The sequence below is a fragment of the Megascapheus bottae genome, chromosome 6 (assembly GCF_031878675.1).
Source record: "Megascapheus bottae isolate mThoBot1 chromosome 6, mThoBot2.hap1, whole genome shotgun sequence".
In the NCBI taxonomy this organism is placed as follows: domain Eukaryota; kingdom Metazoa; phylum Chordata; class Mammalia; order Rodentia; family Geomyidae; genus Megascapheus; species Megascapheus bottae.
The window spans coordinates 7,300,606-7,322,381 of NC_143514.1; the positions used below are offsets into that span (position 1 = coordinate 7,300,606).

At 39.4% G+C, this 21,776-nt stretch overlaps 1 protein-coding gene across 4 annotated transcripts in view; it reads left to right on the forward strand.

Moving 5' to 3' along the window:
* Positions 1 to 21,776, forward strand: part of Ccdc18 (coiled-coil domain containing 18) — an 80,023-nt gene that overhangs the window by 33,898 nt on the left and 24,349 nt on the right. For all 4 annotated transcript variants that reach the window (XM_090334208.1, XM_090334207.1, XM_090334211.1 and 1 more), the window contains exons 15-22: positions 508 to 639; positions 3,632 to 3,766; positions 3,893 to 3,970; positions 6,942 to 7,058; positions 10,056 to 10,223; positions 12,548 to 12,690; positions 20,835 to 20,998; positions 21,219 to 21,432. In XM_090334208.1, coding sequence (XP_090190334.1) covers positions 508 to 639; positions 3,632 to 3,766; positions 3,893 to 3,970; positions 6,942 to 7,058; positions 10,056 to 10,223; positions 12,548 to 12,690; positions 20,835 to 20,998; positions 21,219 to 21,432 — 1,151 coding nt within the window. The remainder of the gene's footprint in view (positions 1 to 507; positions 640 to 3,631; positions 3,767 to 3,892; positions 3,971 to 6,941; positions 7,059 to 10,055; positions 10,224 to 12,547; positions 12,691 to 20,834; positions 20,999 to 21,218; positions 21,433 to 21,776) is intronic.

A 21,776-nucleotide genomic window follows, 5' to 3' on the forward strand; every position in this document is an offset into this window, starting at 1 on the left:
GAAGTGGCATTGTGGCTTAAGGGGTAGGGCAATAGCATTGAGCTGAAGAGCTCAGGGATAGTGCCCAAAGTTCAAGCCACATAACCAAAATTTAAAAAAAGATAATAACAATATGTTATCCAAGTTTGATTTTTTTTTTTTTTTTTGCCAGTCCTAGGGCTTGAATTCAAGGCCTGGGCTTTCTCAAGGCTAGAGCTCTACCACTTGAGCCATCACTTCTGGCTTTTTCTATGTATGTGGTATCTAAGAATCAAACCCAGATCCTTTGCATGCTAGGCAAGCACTCTACTACTAGGCTAAACTCCCGGCCAAGTTTGATCATTTTTATACTAATAGAAATAAAAGAATTATTAGTTTTGACATGTTTTTGGTTTTAAACTTATGAAATATGGACTACTATCGTTGATTTCTCAAGGATAAAGTATGGGAAATTTATTGCTTAACTAGTATATTTTCATATAAAACTGGCTTTTGGTTATATTCTTTTACCATGTTTTATATTTCTAGGAAAAGAATGATAAGATAAAAAGTCTAGAAACCAATATTAATACAGAGCATGAGAAAATTTGTTTAGCCTTTGAAAAAGCAAAGAAAATTCATCTTGAACAGCATAAAGAAATGGAAAAACAGATTGAAAAAGTAAGTGATAATCACTTAGTAATTATGCAGAAAACATTGAACAATACTAGCCCAAATTTTATTTTGTATAAGCAGCACAGAAAAGTTAATGTCTAGAACTATAAATTAAGCCAAGTGCCAGTGACTTATGCCTGTAATCCTATCTACTTTGGTTTGTTTTCGTTTGTTTTTGCCAGTCCTGGGGCTTGAGCTCAGGGTCTGAGCACTGTCCTTGGACTTTCTCGAGGCTAGAGCTCTACCACAGCACCACTTCCAGATTTTTCTATATATGTGCTACTGAGGAATTGAACCTGGCAAGCACTCTACTTTGGAGGCTGAGATCTGAGGATCAAAAGTCCATGAGATTCTTATCTCATGGAAGTGGTGCTGTGGCTCAAGTGGTGGAGCTCAGGGACAGCGTCCAGGCCCAGAATTCAAGCCCCACGGCTCAAAAAAAAAAGGAAAAGAGAAAAAGAGAGGGTGGGGGGAGAAGAAGAAAAGAAAGAAAAACTATAATTAGAGTTACAATCTTTACTGCCTGTGCTGGCTTTGAACCTCTATCCTTAGATCTCAGCCTCCTGAGTAGCTAGGATTACACTCATGAGCCTCGGCACCCTGCTTAGAATTACATTTCTTTTGCATCATTTTCCTGTGGGGCTTTTTTTGTTGTTGTTGTTTTTTTGTGCTGTGGGGAGGGCAGTGCTGGGGCTGAACACAAGACCTCATACACACTAAACATGTGCTCTTCCAGTCCTTCAGTACTCTTTCATATAGTAAATTTTCCATTTCAGATTTAGTTTTTACTTTTGATTTTATAAATGTAAGAGTCATTCTATAGGCACTATCTGTCTAGGTAATCTTTAGTATGAGAGTAAACATGAAAAGTATACTGGAAGCATACTTACCATTGGGTTAAAAGTTTTAAAAAAGTAAAAAATAAGATAAGAGATTAAAATGCAGACTAAATACAAATTAATTTGGATGGCCTTAATTGCAGAGATGATAGTAGGAATCTGTGAACTTTAACATAGAACAGTAGATTTATTCAGCTTGAAATAAAAGAAAAATGGATGTGGAAAGAAAATAATTGATCGGTCTGAAGAAGCTGCCAAATATTATCAGATGGTTTAATATTCATGTTATTAAAAAGAGATGATAACTGGGTACAGGTGGCTTATGCCTATAATCCTAGCTATTCAGGAAGTTGAAATCTTATGATCTTAGTTCAAAGCCAGCCCAGAAAGTCAGTAAAACTCTTATCTCCATTAACCACCAGAAAACCAGAAGTGACCCTGTGGCTCAAGGGTTAAGTCAGTAGACTTGGAGCTGAAGATCTCAGGGTCAGCACCTAGGCCCAGAATTCAAATCTGATGATGGAGAGAGAGAGAGGGGGGGGGGAGAGGGGGAGGGAAAGAAGGAGGGAGAGAGAGGTTTTCAAGGCATTTCTTCTTGTTTCTCTCTCTCTTTTTTTTTTTTTTTGGTGGTTCATAGGGCTGGAACTTGGCCTGAGCACTGTCCCTAAGCTCTTCAGCTCAAGGCTACCATCCTACTCCTGGGCCTGGGTGCTGTCCCTGAGCTCTTCAGCTCAAGGTTAATGACCTGCCCTGGAGCCAAGCTCCACTTCCCTGTTTTCTAGAGGTTAATTGGAGATAAGAGTCTCAGGTCCTTTTGTGCCGGCTGGCTTTGAACCTTGATCCTCAGATGTCAGCCTCCATAGTAGGTAGTAGTATAGGCATAAGCCACCACACACTGGTTTCAATACATTTGATACATTTCTTATTTCTGTGAGTATACTTATCTAATAAAAGCACACAGATTTAAGAATGAAACTTAAGTGGACACCAGTGGCTCATGCTTATTATTCTAGCTATTCATAAGGCTGAATCTGAGGATCACAGTTAGAAGGCAGCTTGGGTAGGAAAGTTTCTGAGACTTATCTCCAGTTAACTACCAGAAAACCAGGTAGAGTGTTAGCCTTGAGTCAGCTCAGGGACAGTGCCCAGGCCCAGATTCCAGCTCCATGAACTCCAAAAAGGTTGGAATTTGGCCTACTGGTAGAGTGGTTTCCTAGCAGGCATGAAGACCCAGGTTTGATTCCTTGGTACCACATACATAGAAAAAAGCCAGAAATGGTGCTGTGGCCCAAGTGGTAGAGTGCTAGCATTGAGAAAGCCCAATGATAGTGCTCAAGCCCTGAGTTCAGTCCCCAGAACTGGCACCAAAAAAAAAAAAAAAAAGAATGAAACATATTAGAAGTTATAGCAACTAATTTTGGCACAGTATGGATAAAAGAAGAAAAGGGAAAAGAGGTCTGTGATTCCTTCCTTCCTTCCATCTTTCCATCTGTCCTTTTCTAACTACTGGCCTCGTTTTTTGTTTTTTGGGTTTTTTTGTCAGTCCTGGGGCTGGAACTATGGGCTTGGCTGCTGTCCCTGAGCTCTTCAGCTCAAGGCTAGAATTAGGAGGAGCAGACTTGGACAAGTCTGCAAGAGCTCATCTCAAACTAGGCCAAGGGTCAGGAGTTTGGCCTAGTGGTAGAGTGCTTGCTTAGCATCCATGAAGAACCAGGTTTGATTCCTTGGTACCACATATATAGAAAAATCCAGAAGTGGTGCTGTGGCTCAAGTGGTAGAGCTCTAGCCTTGAGAAAGCTGAAGAACAGTGCTCAAGTCCTGAATTCAGTCCCCAGGACTGAGGGGGGGGGAAAGGCCAGGTGTAATAGAATGTCTGAAATCCAAGCTACGTGGGAAGTTATAGGAAGATAGATCAAAGTCCTGTACATCATCTGGAAAAACCATTAGATCTTGCCTAAAACTATAGCCTAAATGTAGAAATGGCTAGACTTAGTAGGTAGAATTACAGACCTGAGTTACCATGCTAAGCCTATGAGAAAAATACAATAATTGATGTGGTATCAATTCTTTTCATTGTGTGGTTTTAATTCTTTTAATTTTTTAGGTATTTCAAAAACATTATAAATTTAATATGAAAATATTGGTTTTTTTATGTTTAGCTTGAAGCTCAATTAGAGAAAAAAGACCAACAATTTAAAGAACAAGAAAAGACCATGTCCATGTTGCAGCAAGATATAATATGTAAACAACATCATCTTGAATCACTAGATAGACTCCTGACTGAAAGCAAAGGGGTAAAGTTCTATTTATAAACTTTGTTTCTATAACTTACCTTAAATAGATGATTTATGATATTTCCTGTTACTAATACAAAAGTACTTATATTCATATATTTTTCCTTTCAATCTGTGTGTTTTCAGGAAATGGAAAAGGAAAATGTTAAGAAAGATGAAGCTTTGAAAGCACTACAGAGCCAAGTAACTGAAGAAACAATCAAGGTAAATATGCTGATTCTTTTTTTTTTCTTATTAGAGATATACTTGTGGTTCATTGGAGATGTACTTGTGGTTCTTTTTCCTCATAAGTTGTATACATAAAAATCTAAAGCTGAAGATCTGACTTAATTCAGTGACCTTTGTTTCTGTTTAATGTGAATTTCAGCCTTATTTGATATAATCAGTATAAACCATCTATCCTCATGTCTTTTTTTTTCCTTTTTGTCAGTCCTGGGGCTTGAACTTAGCATTTGGGCACTGTTGATTTGTATGCAGTTCATATACTGAAACTGTTCAAGTAAGAAATCCAGGCCGGGAGTTTGGCCTAGTGGTTAAAGTGCTTGCCTAGCATGCACGAAGACCCGGGTTCGATTCCTTGGTACCACATACATAGACAAAAGCCAGAAATGGTGCTGAGGCTCAAGTGGTAGAGCTCTAGCCTTGAGAAAGTCCAAGGACAGGGCTCAGGCCCTGAGCTCAAGCCCAGGACTGGAAAAAAAAAGAAATCCAATAGCGTTTTGATTTTTTAAATTGTTTTTAATTTTTAATGAATATTTTTTGTGAAAAATTTAAACCCACAAAAAATTTGAAAGATTTGTCTCAAGGAACTCTCACCTAGGTTATATTCTAATTATACTCATTTTGTCTCTATATACACACACAAACACTCATCCACACACTTATGTGTGTACTTACCTCCTACCACAATGTGCTTTCCTTTTCCTCTTGAGACATAGTGCTTATGCATAGTATGTAACAACTTTAATCCTTAAATATGGTTACCCTATGAACAAAATTGGTCATATCACCACAGTACACCAGAGAAAATGAACATTAATTCATTAACATCATTCAATTCATTCTAAACTGAAATTTTTCATTATTTAAGAGTACAAAAATAGGGGCCGGGAGTTTGGCCTAGTGGTAGAGTGCTTGCCTAGCATGCACGAAGACCCAGGTTCGATTCCTCGGTACCACGTACATAGAAAAAAAGCCGGAAGTGGTGCTGAGGCTCAAGTGGTAGAGTGCTAAGCCTTGAGAAAGTCCAAGGACAGTGCTCAGGCCCTGAACCCAAGCCCAGGACTGGCAAAAAAAAAAAAAAAAAAAGAATACAAAAATATTCTTTAACCCTAAAGACTGTGAGACTCTTATCTCCAATTCATCTCTAGAAAAGGGGAAGTGGGGATGTGGCTCCAGGGATAGGGTGGGAGCCCTGGGCTGAAAAGCTCAGGAACAGCAACAGGCCCAGAGTTCAAGCTCCATGACCCTAAAAAAAAAAAATTATATATATATATATATACATACATACATACATACATACATACATACATACATACATATATATATTATAATCATGCTAATCAATACATGGTGGCTCATACCTGAAATCCTAGCTACTAAAGAGGCTGAGATCTGGGGATCACAGTTCAAAGCCACCCTGGACAGGAAAGTCCATGAGACTTACTTTTTTTTTTCTTTTGGTCCATCCTAGGGCTTGAACTCTGGGCCTGGGCACTATCCCTGAGCTATTCAGCTCAAGGCTAGCACTCTTACCACTTGAGCACCACTTCTGGTTTACTGGTATTTAATTGGAGATAAGAGTCTTACTGACTTTCTTGCCCAGGCTGGCTTTGAACTGTGATCCTCAAATCTCAGCCTCCTGAGAAGCTAGGATTACAAGCTTGAGCCACTGGCTCCCAGCTCTGAGACTTTTAAACTTCAACAAACTACTCAGAACAAGCCACAACCTAGGACTGAATAAAAGAAATAATAAGGGGACAGGAGTTTGGCCTAGTGGTAGAGTGCTTTGCTAGCATGTACAAGACCCTGGTTCAATTCCTCAGTACCACATACATAGAAAAAAGCTAGAAGTGGTGCTGTGGCTCACGTGGTAGAGCTGTAGCCTTGAGAAAGCGCAAGGACTCAGATCCTGAGTTCCAGCCCTAGGACTGGCAAAAAAACAAAACATGGTTTATGGACTACTGGTATCAGTGTGACCCGGGCATCCGTTTAGACTTGAATATGTAGGCAGCTCTTGACCTGGAACTAAGTAAATCAAGTAAGGAAGCATTGGTATAAAATTTATCCTGTCAGCATGATACAAGTAAAGGGTCCTCACTTGTATGACCCCAAAAGTGATTGATTACCTTTCTAAATTTTGAGATCTCACCACTTTTTGTTGTTGTTGTTTTCTGGTACTTCTGGCACTGCTTATATTTTAGTAAGGAGCCCACACATTGAAAGAGTACTACTACTACTAATAATAATGGCAGCAGATCATAGGGAAGACAATCATTGAACATTACAGACCTTTTAGTCTGTAGTAGAGCAGTTATATCAAGCTGAGACATTCTTCAGGAGACATTCATAAGTAACTGTGGCTTCAAGATTCCCTTTTGGAAATAGAGCTATAAGAATGCACTTCTCAGCTGGGGGCACAGTGGCTCATGCCTGTAATCCTAGCTACTCAGGGGGTTGAGATCTGAGGATCAAGGTTCAAAGCCAGCTGGGGCACAAAAGAACCCAAGACTCTTTATTTCCAATTAACCTCTAGAAAAAGCAGGAAGTGGGGCTTGGCTCAAGGGTAGGGGCATACCCTTGAGCTGAAGTCATCAGAGACAACGCCCAGGCCCAGGGGTAGGGTGGTAGCCTTGAGCTGTAGAGCTCTGGGAGAGTGCTTGAGGCCTGAGTTCAAGCCCCATAACCCCCTCCCCCCCAAAAAAAAAATACTCTACTAGTTCAACTCCTGTTTTCTTCAGGTCTCCATTGTGTGTTTCTCTTTGGTTCCCTTATTTATAATAATTCATTTTCTTAGTACATCTTTTCTGTAATAACATTTTATATATTAAGTATGATTATGAATTTTCTGTTTGAAGCAGTAAGAAAATATTAAAAGTCTGCTCAAAAATTATTGAGCATGTAATTGGAATTCATTAATGTTAGTTGATTTTCCTTTTGTTTTTTACTTGATTAGGTCAGACAACTAGATTCAGCATTGGAAATTTGTAAGGAAGAACTTGCTTTGCATTTAAATCAATTGGAAGGAAATAAAGAAAAGTTTGAAAAACAATTGAAGAAGAAATCTGAAGAGGTAAATTAACATTTACTTTATATACAGCAAATTTTCAAGTGATTTCTTTCTCTCTTTTTTTTTTTTGGTGGGTCATGAGGTTTGAACTCGGCCAGGGTGCTGTCCCTGGGCTCTCCAGTTCAAGGACCTACACTCAAGCCACGCCCCACTTCCCATTTTCTTCTAGAGGTTAATTAGAAATAAGAGCTAGGTATGAGCCACCTGCACGGCTTCAAGTGATTTCTTTTTCAATAGTATTTAATATACCATAAAGATATTTTTAAGCACTCATATTAAAATACAAATTAATTACATATTAAAGGGAAATTATTGTAATGTCATATAAGATACAACACTGGGGTACTGTCCCTGAGCTTTTCTGCTGAAAGCTAGCACTCAACCATTTGAGCCACAGCTCAGCCACATAGATAGTTAAATCAAGTGACTCTAGAGCATACTGGTAAAAATTTAGTTAGTTTTACAAGCTATGCTAATGATCCATCATAAAACATAATGGCTAATATAATATTGAACTGACCTTTTGTCTCAAGAAGTTGCTTTGTAGCCCAAGCTGGCCATGAATTTGAGATCCTCTTGCCTCAGCTTACCAAGTATTAAAGGTACAGGTATGTACCACCACATCTGGCAGCAAGTACATGAAAAACTACACTATGATTTAGACTTTAAACTCTTAAGGGTTTTTTAAATTAATACTTTTTTTTTGTCAGTCGTTGGATTTGAACTCTGCACCTGGGTTCTGTCCCTGAGTTCTACAGCTCAAGGCCAGAACTCTGCTACTTGAACCACAGTACTATTTCTGCTTTTCGGGTGGTTAATTGGAGATAAGAATTTCAAGGGGCCAGCTGAGCTAGGTGGCTCATGCCTGTAATCCAGCTACTCAAGAGGCTGAGACCTGAAGATTGCAGTTAAAAGCCAACCTGGGTGGGCCGGGAGTTTGGCCTAGTGGTTAAAGTGCTTGCCTAGCATGCACGAAGACCCGGGTTCGATTCCTCGGTACCACATAGAAAAAAAGCCAGAAGTGGTGCTGAGGCTCAAGTGGTAGAGCTCTAGCCTTGAGAAAGTCCAAGGACAGTGCTCAGTGCTGGGAAAAAAAAAAAAGCCAGCCTGGGCCCTAAAGTCAGAGAGACTCTTATCTCCAGTTAACCACCAGAAAACTGGAAGTGGTGTTGTGGCATAAGGGTTAAGGCAATAGCCTTGAGCTGAATTGCTCAGGAAGAACACCCAAGCTCAAAATTCCAGCCCCACAACTGGAAAAAAAAAAATAAATAAAGGAAAACAGAAATAGGTTCGTGTCCAGAGCACCCTGTGCATAAAATGAGTTCATACTTTGAAATTAACCAACACAAAAAGGGATGACAGAGTAGATCAAATGGTAATGACAGAGTACCTCCTAGCAAGTGTGAAGCCTGAGTTTAATACCTTGTACCACCAAAAGAAGAACACACATACACACGCACAAAAACTTTCCTTTTGTAGGTATTAAGTATATACATATATATATATATATACCACAAAAATACGGTAGCTAGCTATATAGCTATTTGAATTACTAGGCCAAAAGATTTCCAGATAATTGCTGGGATTACAGGTGTGAACCACCTCACTAACATCAGATGTTTGGTTTTTAGTTTTGCAAGTTCTTTTACTTTTAGTTAGTTTCTCTGATAGGGTCTTATCTGTTATTTTTGTTTGTTTGTTTTGGTTTGGTTTGGATTTTTTTTGTCCTGGGCCTTGAATTCTGGGCCTGGGTGCTGACTCTGAGCTCTTCAGCTCAAGGCTACCACCCTACCCCTTGAGCTACATCCCCACTTCCTATTTCCTAGTAGTTAATTGGACATAAGAGTCTCACAGTCTTTAGCCAGCCAGGGCTGGCTTTGAACCGTGATCCTCAGATCTCAGCTTCCTGAGTAGCTGGGATTACAGGCATCATGGGCCACTGCACCCAGATGGGTCTTACATTTTTGCCCAGTCTACCCTCTGACCATGATCCTCCCATCTTTGCCTCCTGAGTAGCTGGGATTGTTGGCATGTAATACCACATCTGGCCCAATATTATTTTAGAAATCGCAGTAATAGCAACAGCAATATAATAACCTTTAATATTTATGTTTTATGACCTTACTTTATTAAACTACTAAATAGCTACCTGTCCTTTCTTTCTTCTAGGAAGTTATATAAAACATTCTTTTTTGTAATTGAAATGTAACAAACTTTTATATGACTCCAGAGCTTATGGGTTTTAGTGAGATTCTAGTCACAAAAATAGTTGTTTCAATAATAACAAAATTTCAGGCTTCTAAGAAAGCAAATTTCATTGTTTCAGTCAGCAAAAACAATCTCACTACATAGGAACATTTGGAAATCTCCATCTCTAGACACCAACTAAGAGCTGACTCAGGGCCTTTATTTGTGTGCTTGTATGTGTGACCTTACTGGGGCATAAGCTCATTTGTTCTTTTCTTTAAAGACTGGTGCTCTACCACTTGAGTCATACTTCCACTTCCAGCTTTTTGGCAGTAAGAGATTTTAATTGGAGTAAGAGTCTCACAGAAGTCAGGTGCTGGTGACTCAAGCCTGAAATCCTAGTTTATGAGGAGTCCAGGATCTGAGGATTGCAGTTTGAAGCCAGCCCAGGAAGCAAAGTCAATGAGACTTTTATCTCCAATAAACCACTCAGAAGAAGCTGGAAGTAGGGCTGTAGCTCAAGTGGTAGAGAGCTAGCTAGCTCCAGGACTAGCAAAAATAAAAATAAAAAAAGTTTCCCACACTTTTCTGCTGAGTCTTGCTTTCAACCACAATTTGCAGATCTCAGCCTCCTAAGTAACTAGAATTATACATCTCCCCAATCTGAAAAATGAGCCTTAGTTATTTTTTCATAAATGTAGTTGTTGTGCAAGTAGAGATGAATTATCTCCAGATAATTACCAGAAGACAGCATTTACATTTTACTGCTTTTTATTTGAAATACATCATTATAATGTCATGTGTATTTGTTAGGTATATTGTTTGCAGAAAGAGCTAAAAATAAGGAATCACAGTCTTCAGGAGATGACTGAGCAAAATGTCATTCTACAACATACTCTCCAGCAACAGCAGCAAATGTTACAGCAGGAGACAATTAGAAATGGAGAGTTAGAAGACATTCAGACTAAACTTGAAAAACAAGTATGTAAATAATTGGCTAAAATTTTATTTATATGAAATAGAAAATTTTAATGTAATTAAAGGATTTTTGGTTAGTTGTATAAGTTGCTGATTATAAATTTCATGTTCTAGAGCAATATTGATAAAATAGGTGAAGTTGTAAGCTAGGCACTGGTGGTTCACACCTGTGATCCTAGCTATTTAAATGGCGGAGATCTGAGCATCACAGTTCAGAGCCAACTGGGGAGGGAAAGTTTGTGAGACTCTTATCTCCAGTTAACCCTCAGAAAACTGGATATGGCACTATGTTTCAAAATGGTAGTGTGCTAGCTTTGAGCAAATAGAACTCAGGGATAGTGTCCAGGCCCTCAGTTGAAGACCCATGACCAAAACAAGGTCAAGTCTTTTTCTATGCAAGCATTCTACTACCATGCCAAACTCCTGGCAAAATCTTTTTTTATGTATGTTCATTTGAGTCTCTTTAATATTGTGGCTACATATTTTTCATTTTGTACAATTTAGTTATAACATAAACTTCTGGGGTTTTTTTTGTTGTTGTTTTGCCAGTCCTGGAGCTTGAACTCAGGGCCTGAGCACTGTTCTTGGGCTTTCTTCAAGGCTAATGCTCTACCATTTGAGCCACAGCACCACTTCCAGTTTTTTCTGTGTATGTGGTATCAAGGAATTGAACCCAGGACTTTATGCATGCTAGGCAAGCATTCTTACCACTATGGCCCAATGTAAACTTCTTGTTGATCTTTTTTTCTCTTTCAACCTACCTTAATTATCTTGTACCTGTCAGGATTAGTTGTCTAATTCTGTTTTTTTTTTGTTTTTTTTTCCAGTCCTGGGCTTGGACTCAGGGTCTGAGTACTGCCCTTGGGTTTCCCAAGACTAGTTCTCTACCACCTGAGCCACAGCACTACTTTTGGCTTTCTGGCTCTTCTGGCTTTTTTCTATATATATGGTACCAGGGAATCGAACCCCAGTCTTCGTGCATGCTAGGCAAGCACTATAATACTAGGCCCAACTCCCGGCCCTCTGTTTTTGTGTTTTTTGTAAAAATACTTAAGTATATGCTTGACCACCTGCATATAGTATTTTCCTTTGTTTGGTATTTTCCTGGTGAATAGAACTACCTCTCCTTTTTTTTTTTTTTTTTTTGCCAGTCCTGGGCTTGAGCTTAGGGCCTGAGCACTGTCCTTGGATTTTCTCAAGGCTAGAGCTCTACCACTTGAGCCTCAGCACCACTTCAGGCTTTTTCTATATATGTGGTACCAAGGAATTGAACCCAGGTCTTCGTGCATGCTAGGCAAGCACTTTCACCACTAGACCAAACTCCCACCCCGGACTACCTCTCCTTTAAAAGCTTAGCCCCACTGAAGCTCAGGGCTGCTCTCAGCCTGAAGGTGGATTTTCTATAAAAGTGTTTTTAGTTGTCTCTTTGTGCACCTATGCCCTGTGATGCCTCAGGAGTCTGCAAAGTCCCTACCAGATGGGCTAACTAGCAAATATGTCCTGACTTTGGACTTTCTAGATCCTAGAATTATGAGCTGAGTAAATCTTTATTTGTACAAATCTGCCAGTCTATGGTATTCTGTTTATAGCAACAGAAAATGGCTAAGATAGCTTCTCTAATAGAACTAAAGAATTCATCTCAGTACAGTCATACTGATCAGGCAAGTAGTCTATATTTTTCTTTCTATTCTGTTTTTACTTTCTATGCCTGCTGTTCTTAGTCTCATTGGTCTTCCATCTTGACTACCTAAATCCCTTGTTGTAGATTCTGGTTTTTGTGATATCAATTATGATTCTTGTTCATTTTAAGTTCATTTTAACTTCTGTTAGTGATTTTATGATTTTCTTCTATTTTTTTCCCCTTACCTCTACCAGTTAAATTGGATTTTTTTTTGGGGGGGGGAGTTGTGGGACTTGAACTCTGAGTCTGGATGTTGTCCCTGAGCTCTTCAGCTCAAGGCTACCGCCCTACCCCTTGGGCTACAGGGCTATTTCCGGTTTTGTGGTTAATTGGAGATGAAAGTCACATGAACTTTAGTGGCAGGGCTGGCTTTGAACCATGATCCTCAGATCTCAGCCTCCTCAGTAGCTAGGAGTACAGAAGTGAGCCACCACACCCAACACTTATAGCTTTGTGTATGTGCTACTGAGGAATCAATCACAGGGCTTAATGCATGCTAGGCAAGCATTCTGTTACTGAGCCACATTCCCAGACCAACTTGCTTTGATTTTTATAAAACATCTTGATAAATTGATCTGCATATTTGGAAAGAAAAATATTTTTCTTGTGATTGAATTTAAAGTTTTACTGAAAATTGCTTTTCAAGGTATCAAAACTAGAGCAAGAGCTTCAAAAACAGAAGGAAGTTTCCTCTGAAAAGCTGAGGAAAATGGAAGAGAAATATGAAGCAGCTGCACATGATGCAGATTTGAAAAGACAAAAAGTCATTGAGCTTACTGGTACTGCCAGGTAAAATGTGAATATGTTTTGTTTAGCTTACCATTTTATATCAGTGTTGTCAGAATTTCTAAATTAGACAATATCTGGCGCTCTACTACTTGAGCCCAGCACCACTAATTGGAGATAATGGTCTCATAGACTTTGTTTCGTACCCAAACTGACTTTAAACTGGGATCCTCACATCTCAGCCTCCTGAGTAGCTATGATTATAGGCGTGAGCCGTCTAGGAGTATATTTTTCCATAGTTTATAATCCTGTAGCATTTTCATTTTCACTTATATCTATTCTTTCATACTTCTCATACTTTTTTTTCTTTTTGTATTTTTTGCTTGGCTTTGGCTAGAATTCTGGGCCTAGATGCTGTCTCTGAGCTTTTGTGCTGAAGGCTAGTGCTCTGCTACTTGCCATAGCTCCACTTTGGTTTTTATTTTAGTTTAGTAGAGATAAGAATGTCACAGACTTTACCGCCCAGATTGGCCTAAAACTCAGATCCTCGGATCCTGCAATCCTCAGATCTCAACCTCCTGACTAGCTAGGCTTGCAGTCATGAATCACTGGTCCCTGGCTTTCTTATGCTTTTTTTCTTTTTTTAAATTACAATTTAATACCTTGTCTTCCTTATATATCATAGACACTTCGCAGCTGTTACATTAAATTGTGAGTAACATTCAAAAAAAAATTTTTGGAGGTTGTGGAGCTTGGACTGGGCCTGGGCACTGTCCCTGAGCTCTGTAGCTCAAGGCTACTGCCCTACCCCTGGAGCCACAGCACCATTTCTACTTTTCTGGTAATTAATTGGAGATAAGAGTCTTAGGGTCTTTAGTATCTGGACTGGCTTTGAACCACAGTCCTTGGATCTCAGCCTCCTGAGTAGCTGGGATTATAGGCATGAGCCACCCTGCCAGGCTTAACATTAAAATTGTAAGCAAAGATATCCTCTTTTATTTTCATTTATTTATTTATTTATTTGCCAGTCCTGGGGCTTGAACTCAGGGCCTGGGCTTTCTCAAGGTGAGCACTCTACCACTTGAGCCACAGTACCACTTCCAGATTTCTGTATATGTGATACCAAGCAATCCAACCCAGGGCTTTGTACATGTTAGGCAAGCACTCTACCATTAGGCCACACACCTGGCCCCAAAGAGGAATGTTTCAGGGGATCTAATTGTACATGGGAGAGAATAACTTAAAAGAGTGAGTCTAGCCCTTGGCTGTAAGTAGGGCTGGGCAAAATATGGAAGACCTGACCTGAAAAATAGCTGTAAAGCAAAACAGGTAGAGGGTGTGGCTTAAGTCATTGAGTGTCTTCCCAATAAGCATGAGTCTTTAAATGCACACCTCAAAATTCTCTTACCCTCTTGAAGAACTTCTGATTTTAGCAGTATTTAATTGAATAAGAAAGAAACGCATGAGCTGAAAGCAATATCCACTTTCTTCAGACTTTTACTTTGTCAAGTATTGACATCATTAGAAATACACTCATCAGTGGTCAAGAGTGAACGTACATACTAAAACTAAAATCATTAATCCCAGAATTCCTTCTCATTGACAAGGTTTAAGTTAGAGCTTTTGTGCTTAGGGTATTAACTTAGCTCTCCAGCTGTCCTTTTCTCTCACTGTGGGGTCAAAAGGAAATCTCATGTTTAAGGTTAAGGCCATAGTTCTTCAGGACTTTCCTTTCCCATTAAAATGTCCACCAGCTAGATGGGCATTGGTTCCACAGGCCTATAATCCTAGTTACTCAGGAGGCTGAGATCTGAGGATTGCAGTTAAAAACTAGCCTTGTCAGGAAAGTCTATGAAATTCTTTTATTTTTCCCTTTTTTTCTTTTTTCTTTTTGCCAATGCTGAAGCTTGAACTCAGGGCTTGGACACTGTCCCTGAGCCTCTTTTCTTTGCTCAAGGCTAGCACTCTACCACTTGAACCTCTGTTCCTTCTGGCTTTCCTTCTGGCTTTTCGTATTTATTTGGAGTTGTTTTGTATGTGTGTTGGGGTGGGAAGAAGGGGGGTCCCTGAGCTCTTCAGCTCAAGGCTACCACCCTACCCTTGAGCCAAGCTCCACTTCCCATTTTCTAGAGCTTAATTGGAGATAAGAGTCTCAGGTCCTTTTGTGCCTGGGCTGGCTTTGAACCTTGATCCTCAGATCTCAGCCTTCTGAGTTGCTATGATTATAGGCATGAGCCATTGTGCCCAGTTGTCCTTGGGCTTTCTCAAGGCTAGTGCTCTACCACTTGAGCCACAGAACCACTTCCAGCTCTTTCTATGTATGTCGTTCCAAGGAATTGAACCCAGGTCTTTGTGCATGCTAGGCAAAACTCCTGACCATGGCTTTTCCTGTTTGTGGTACTGAGGAATGGAATACAGGTCTTCATGCATGCTAAGCAAGCACTCTTATCACTAAATCACATTCCTACCCTTCCATAAGATTCCTTTTTTTTCATATATTTTTTATTGTAATTAATAGAAGGGTTACATTAAATTCACCAGAGAGAAGGTGTATTACTTCACAGACATTGATACCCTTTCTCATGTTTTGGTCCCCATTTCCCTCCTCCCACCCATAAGATTCTTATCTCCAATTAACTGGAAATAGTGCTCTAGTTCAAAGTTGTAGAGCACTAGTTTTGAGTGAAAAAAATCTCAGGGATGGTGTCTATGCCCTAAACTCAAGCCCCAAGACCAAGAATAACAGAAAAAGAATGCCCACTTACTAATCACCAGTGTCTAATTTAAGTTCATGAAGACTAATCACATTATAACTGTATGCTTTTTGTGCCAGACACCACAAGAAGTGCTGAATTTTCAGGGAAGGAATCCTTTCCCTCACAAAGTCGCAAAATGTTCTCTATAAGTACAAGTACTCCTTTCTCCAACTTTATTCCGAATTCCTCTAAACCCAAAATGCTTTGACTCAACCAATATCCTTAATTCACTTGTTCCATTCCTGTCTTATTCCGTGAGGCCCTTTCTTTTTTCTTTTCCTTTATTTATTTAGCTAGTCCTGGGGCTTGAATTGAGGGCCTAAGTACTGTCCTTGGGCTTTCTCAAGGCTAGATAGAGCTCTACCACTTGAACCACAGTATCATTTCCAGCTTTTTTCTATATATGTCGTACTGAGGAATCAAACCCAGGTCTTCCTGCGTGCTAGACAAGCACTAGTTTAAATATTTGTACTCACAACCTTTTTTTTTTTGAATCATGGAGCTTGAATTCTGGGCCTGGTCAGTGTCCATAAGCTCCTCAGTTCAAGGCTACTGCCTTACCCCTTGAGCCACAGCATCTCTTCCAGTTTTGTAGTGATTAATTGGAATCTCACTTTCTTTAGTGCTGGGGCTGGCTTTAAAGGGAGATCCTCAGATCTCAGCCTCCTATAAGCCAGGATTACAGCATGAGCCACTGAGCCCTACCACTCACAACTTTTTTACCCTTCTCTTTGTTTTGCAGCATAGAATTAAAACATAATTTAGAGAAGAACATTTTCACATTCTTGTCTCTTTAAATTTAAATCTTAAGTTTTTCCTTAATGCCATTTAGCAATCATAGCATACATTCATTCATTTATTTATTTAATTTTTTTGCAGGTCCTGTGGCTTGAACTCTGGACATAGGCACTGCCCCTGAGCTTCTTTTGCTTAGGACTAGCACTCTACCACTTGTACCACATCTCCACTTCTAGTTTTTTCTGTAACTAGTGATGAAAGTCTCAACAGATTCCTGCCCTGTCTGGCTTCCATCCTAGGATCTCAGCCTCCTGAGTAGCTAGGATTATAAACCACTGATGTCTGGCTAGTGTTTGTTTATACTTTTTTAATTTTATATTATTTTTTCCAGTCCTGGGGCTTATATTTAAAGCCTGGGCACTGTCCTTGAGCTCTCAAGGCTATCACTCTACCACTTGAATCACAGTACCACTTGTAACTTTTTCTGTGTATGTGGTACTGAGGAATAGAACCCAGACCTTCATTCATGCTAGGCAAGCATTCTACCACTAGGTCAAACTCCTGGCCCCTGTTTGTTTACATACACACACACACACACACACACACACACACACACACACACACACATATTTTTTTTGCCAGTTCTAGGGCTTGAACTCAGGGCCTGGGCTCTGTCCCTGAACATCTCTGTGCTCAAGGCTAGCACTCTACTCCTTGAGCCACAGCACCACTTCTGGATTTTCTGTTTTTGTGGCACTGAGGAATAAATCTAGCGTTTTATTCATGCCAGGCAAGCACTCCACCACTAAGCCACATTCCCAACCTTTATTATTCCTTTAATGTACTTATCTTTTTCTTTTCCCTCCCATCCCTTTCTATAAGTTGCATAGTTTATTTTCTACATAGTGTCTAAGTACCATGATGACATTTGTTCACCCTTCTTCCCTTCATTTCTGTCCCCCCACCCCAAGCTCTCCCTCAAAAGACAAAAAACCCAAAAGGAAAGCCAAAGAACACTTATCACTATCCTAGTTTTTTTTTTGCCAGTCCTGGGCTTGAACTCAAGGCCTGAGCACTGTCCTTGGCCACCTTTATTGGTATATATTGACTAGAAAGGGAGGTTTCATTGTGACATTTCAATATATGTTTACAATGTATCTTGATTAGATTCACTACCTCTAAACAATTTCCATATCCTTTATTGTTCTAGTTCATATAAAGTACATTAGCCGTATTTAATTCTTTTTTTTCAATTTAATCTTATTGTCAGATGATGTCAGAGGGGGTTTATAGTTATGTAAGTAAGGTATTGAGCATATTTCCTTTTTTTTTTGTCTGTCATGAGACTTGAACTCTGGGCCTGAGCTCTTCAGCTCAAGGCTACCACCCTACAATGAGTATATTTCTTGTTCAACTCTTCTTTCTTTTTTTTTTCATGTAATATTTATCTTTAATTACCTTAAGTCTTATGGCCACATCATTTACAATCCCTTTCTCTAAGAAGTTTGCAAAAAGCACCACTATCAATCACACATGCACAGTAACTCCACCATTTTGTGTTTCTGAATAGCTGCATAAAGAAAATCCTGAATTATAATTTTATCTTAGTAAAGAATTAAAAATAGGGGCCGGGAGTTTGGCCTAGTGGTTAAAGTGCTTGCCTAGCATGCAGGAAGACCCGGGTTCGATTCCTTGGTACCACATACATAGGAAAAAAAAAGCTGGAAGTGGTGTTGAGGCTCAAGTGGTAGAGCTCTAGCCTTGAGAAAGTCCAAGGACAGTGCTCAGGCCCTGAGCTCAAGCCCAGGACTGGCAAAAAAAAAAAAATTAAAAATAAACTCGGTATTATATCTATCATGGTCACTTTTACAAGCATCTAAACTTAATAGACCAACTATAAAATGTGACAAGTGTTAAATATTCTTTATCTGACATTTATACATAAGCCACACTAAAATGCCTTTCAATAAGTAAAAGGCAGATTTCAGAGACAGGGAATTTTAATTAAATTGGTATAGTCAAGACCAAAGATGTAGACATTGCCTCATCTTCAACCATTGCCTCTAACAGGCTAATGATCACATTCAAACATATTAATTTTTCTTGATGAAATAGTGAAGGGATTTTGCGAGTATTTAAAGATGTTCTCATAATTAGCTATATAAATCTGACTATAAAATCAATCTTTGGGAAGTGGGGCTTGGCTCAAGAGTAGGGTAATAAGTGGGTGTGGTGCCTCACTCCTGTAATCCTAGCTACTCAGGAGGCTGAGATCTGAGGATCAAGGTTCAAAGCCAGCCTGGGCACAAAAAGACCTGAGACTCTTATCTCCAATTAACCTCTAGAAAATGGGAAGTGGGGCTTGGCTCAAGGGTAGAGTGGTAGCCTGGAGCTGTAGAGCTCAGGGACAGCGCCAGGCTGAGTTCAAAACACATGACCCCCCCTAAAAAAAAAAAAAAAAAAAAAAAGAGTAGGGTGATAGCCTTGAGCCGAAGAACTCAGGGACATGGTTCAGGTTGAGTTTTCAAGCCTCATGACCCAACAAAAAAAAAATATTTGACACATGTGGAGAAGGTATTACTCCATATCCTACTGAAAAATTGAAAGTCCAGTCATGTTACAGAAGGGAGCTTGGGGGAGGGAATCTTTTTAAAAGATCATATTTGGCCGGGAGTTTGGCCTAGTGGTAGAGTGCTTGCCTAGCACAAAGACCTGGGTTCGATTCCTTGGTACCTTGAGAAAATCCAAGCACAGTGCTCAGGCCCTGAGTTCAAGCCCAGGACTGGCAAAAAAAAAAAGGATCATGTTTACTTAACCGCAAGCCAGTTTTACTTAAATCAGGACTGTCCAAAACGATTCTGTCAGCCATTCGTGATCTGAAATCTGATTATCAGATATCAATTGAATTATGGTACACATTAAAAAGCCATGAGACATTTATTTTGCAATAAGTAGATAAGGCAGTGCTATTACTCATTTGCAGCTTTTTTGAGATTAGCTATCAAAATCTGCCCTGTCTCTCTTCTTCTTAATGCTGGGGAAGAAAAAAAGTTACCTCCTTCCTTCAAAAAAATCTTACCTAAGGAATGTTCTCTTTTTTTGCTGAAACTGATTCTTATTAACCTTTTTTTTTTTTTTATTAACCTTTTTCTTACTGGTGGCTTTTACCTAGCTACTCAGGTAGCTGAATCTGAGAATCATGGTTCAAAGCCAGCTCAGGCAGCAAAGCTAGGAGGCTTTATTTTCAATTGACCATTAGAAAATTAGAAGTGGTGCTATGGCTCAAATGGTAGAGTGCTAGCTGTGAGCAAAAAAGCTCAGGGACAGCACTCTGGGCCCTAAATTCAATCCCTAAAACTGACCAAAACAAAAACAAAATCAAAACTTTTTCTCCCCAAGTATTAAAGTTAAAATATACCTGTATAGGACTGGGAGTTTGGCCTAGTGGTAGAGTGCTTGCCTTGCATGCACCAAGACCTGGGTTCAGTTACTTGGTGCCACATACATAGAAAAAAAAAGCCAGAAGTGGTGCTGAGGCTCAAGTGGTAGAGCTCTAGCCTTGAGAAAGTCCAAGGACAGTGCTCAGACCCTGAGCTCAAGCCCAGGACTGGCAATATATAGATAGATAGATAGATAGATAGATATAGATATAGATATAGATATAGATATATCTGTATATGACCACTTGGATCTGATTTGGGTTAAAATATTTTTTATATTTTGGCTAGTTTTGGGGCTTGAACTCAGGGCCTGAGCTCTATCCTTGGGCTTTTTCAAGGCTAGAGATCTACCACTTGAGCCATAGCACCATTTCCATCTTTTTTCTATGTATGTGGTACCAAGGAATCAAACCTAGGTCTTCATGCATGCTAGGCACGCTCTCTACCACTTGGCCAAACCCCCAGACCCTTTAAAATATTTTTTAGATAGCTAGATAGGTACCAGGTGCCAGTGGCTCCTATCTGTCAGCAACTTTATCGCCTGCAATCTGAGGATTAAGATTTGAAGCCAGAAAGCCTGGCGCAGTGGCTCTTAAGCTATTCTGGAGTCTGAGATCTGAGGATGGAGGTTCAAAGTAAGCCCCAGCCACTAAAGAACTTGAGACTCTTATCTCTAGTTATTCACTGGAAAATGGGGAAATAGGGCTGTGGCTCCAGGTGTAGGAGGGGAGCCTTGAGCTGAAGAGCTCAGTGATTGTGCCAGGCCCACCAAACTCCATGACCCACAAAAAAAAAAAAAAGATTTGAACCCAGCAAAGGCAGAAAACAGAAAACTCTGAGACTCATCTCCAGTTAACCACCAAAAAGCCAGACATGGAGCTGTGGCTCAAGTGGTAAATACTAGCCTTGAGCAAAAAAGCTCAGTGTCCAGGCCCCAGGATGGCACAAATGCAAATACTGATTTAAGATTCTGACTACATGGGGCTGGGAATGTGGCTTACTGGTAGAGTATTTGCCTCACATGCACAAAGTCCTAGGTTTGATTCTTCGATACCACATACACAGAAAAAAACTGTGCTCAACTAGAGCATTAGCCTTGAGAAAAGCCCAAGAACAGTGTCCAAAGAACTGAGTTCAAGCCCCAGGACTGGCAAAAAAAAAAAAAAAGATTACACATTTTGTTGACAATTACCCTCATAAGTTACAGACTTTGTCTAGTCAGATTAAGTTAGTTTTAAAATTCCTCATTATTCTATTGTTTGTTTTTAATTAGACAAGTAAAGCATGAGATAGATCAATACAAAGAAGAGCTGTGTAAAATGGAAAAAGAAACGATGCATCTGAAACGAGATGGGGAAAACAAAGCAATACATCTTTCTCAATTAGATATGATCTTAGATCAGACAAAGACAGAGCTAGAAAAGAAAACAAATGCTGGTAAGCACCTGTTAGCTGTGTATTTTCATCTAAAAAGTAGACTGAAGTAAGAAATTGACTTAATGTACCTAGAAAGCCAAAGAATGTTCACTTTAATTATAATTATTTACAAAACTTTTTTTTACCATTTTATATTAGCATCAGTAAGTACAAGGGGGTTTTATTTTGAAAATAATGAATGATTTATATATAATTCTAAATTTATTCTTTCCTATAAAAGTGAAAGAGTTAGAAAAGTTACACCACCACACTGAAACTGAGCTAACGGAAACTGTGCAGAAACGGGAAGCATTGGAGAATGAACTACACAATGCTCATGGAGAATTAAAAAGCACTCTAAGACAACTGCAGGAATTGAGAGATGTACTGCAAAAGGCTCAGCTATCATTGGAAGAAAAATATACTACAATAAAGGATCTCACAGCTGAACTTAGGTAAGCTAAATAGTACAAAATGATTTCACAATTACAAGTATTTATTTTATGACTGTGAGTTATTGGATCATGCAGTAAAATTTGTTAACTTATACATATTCACACTTCCTGGAACCACATGCACAGGAAAAACCAGAAGTGGCACTGTGGCTCAAGTGGCAGAGTGCTAACCTTGACCAAAAAATGTCCAAGAACAGTGCCCAAGGCCCTGAGTTCAAGCCTCAGGACTGGCAAAAAAATAAATAAAAATAAAATCATAGCTATTAAATTAAAAATTGTTTTCAATAATCTCTTGATCTAGCTGAATAAATGCAATTAAAAAAATTCACCAGCCAGGTATTAAT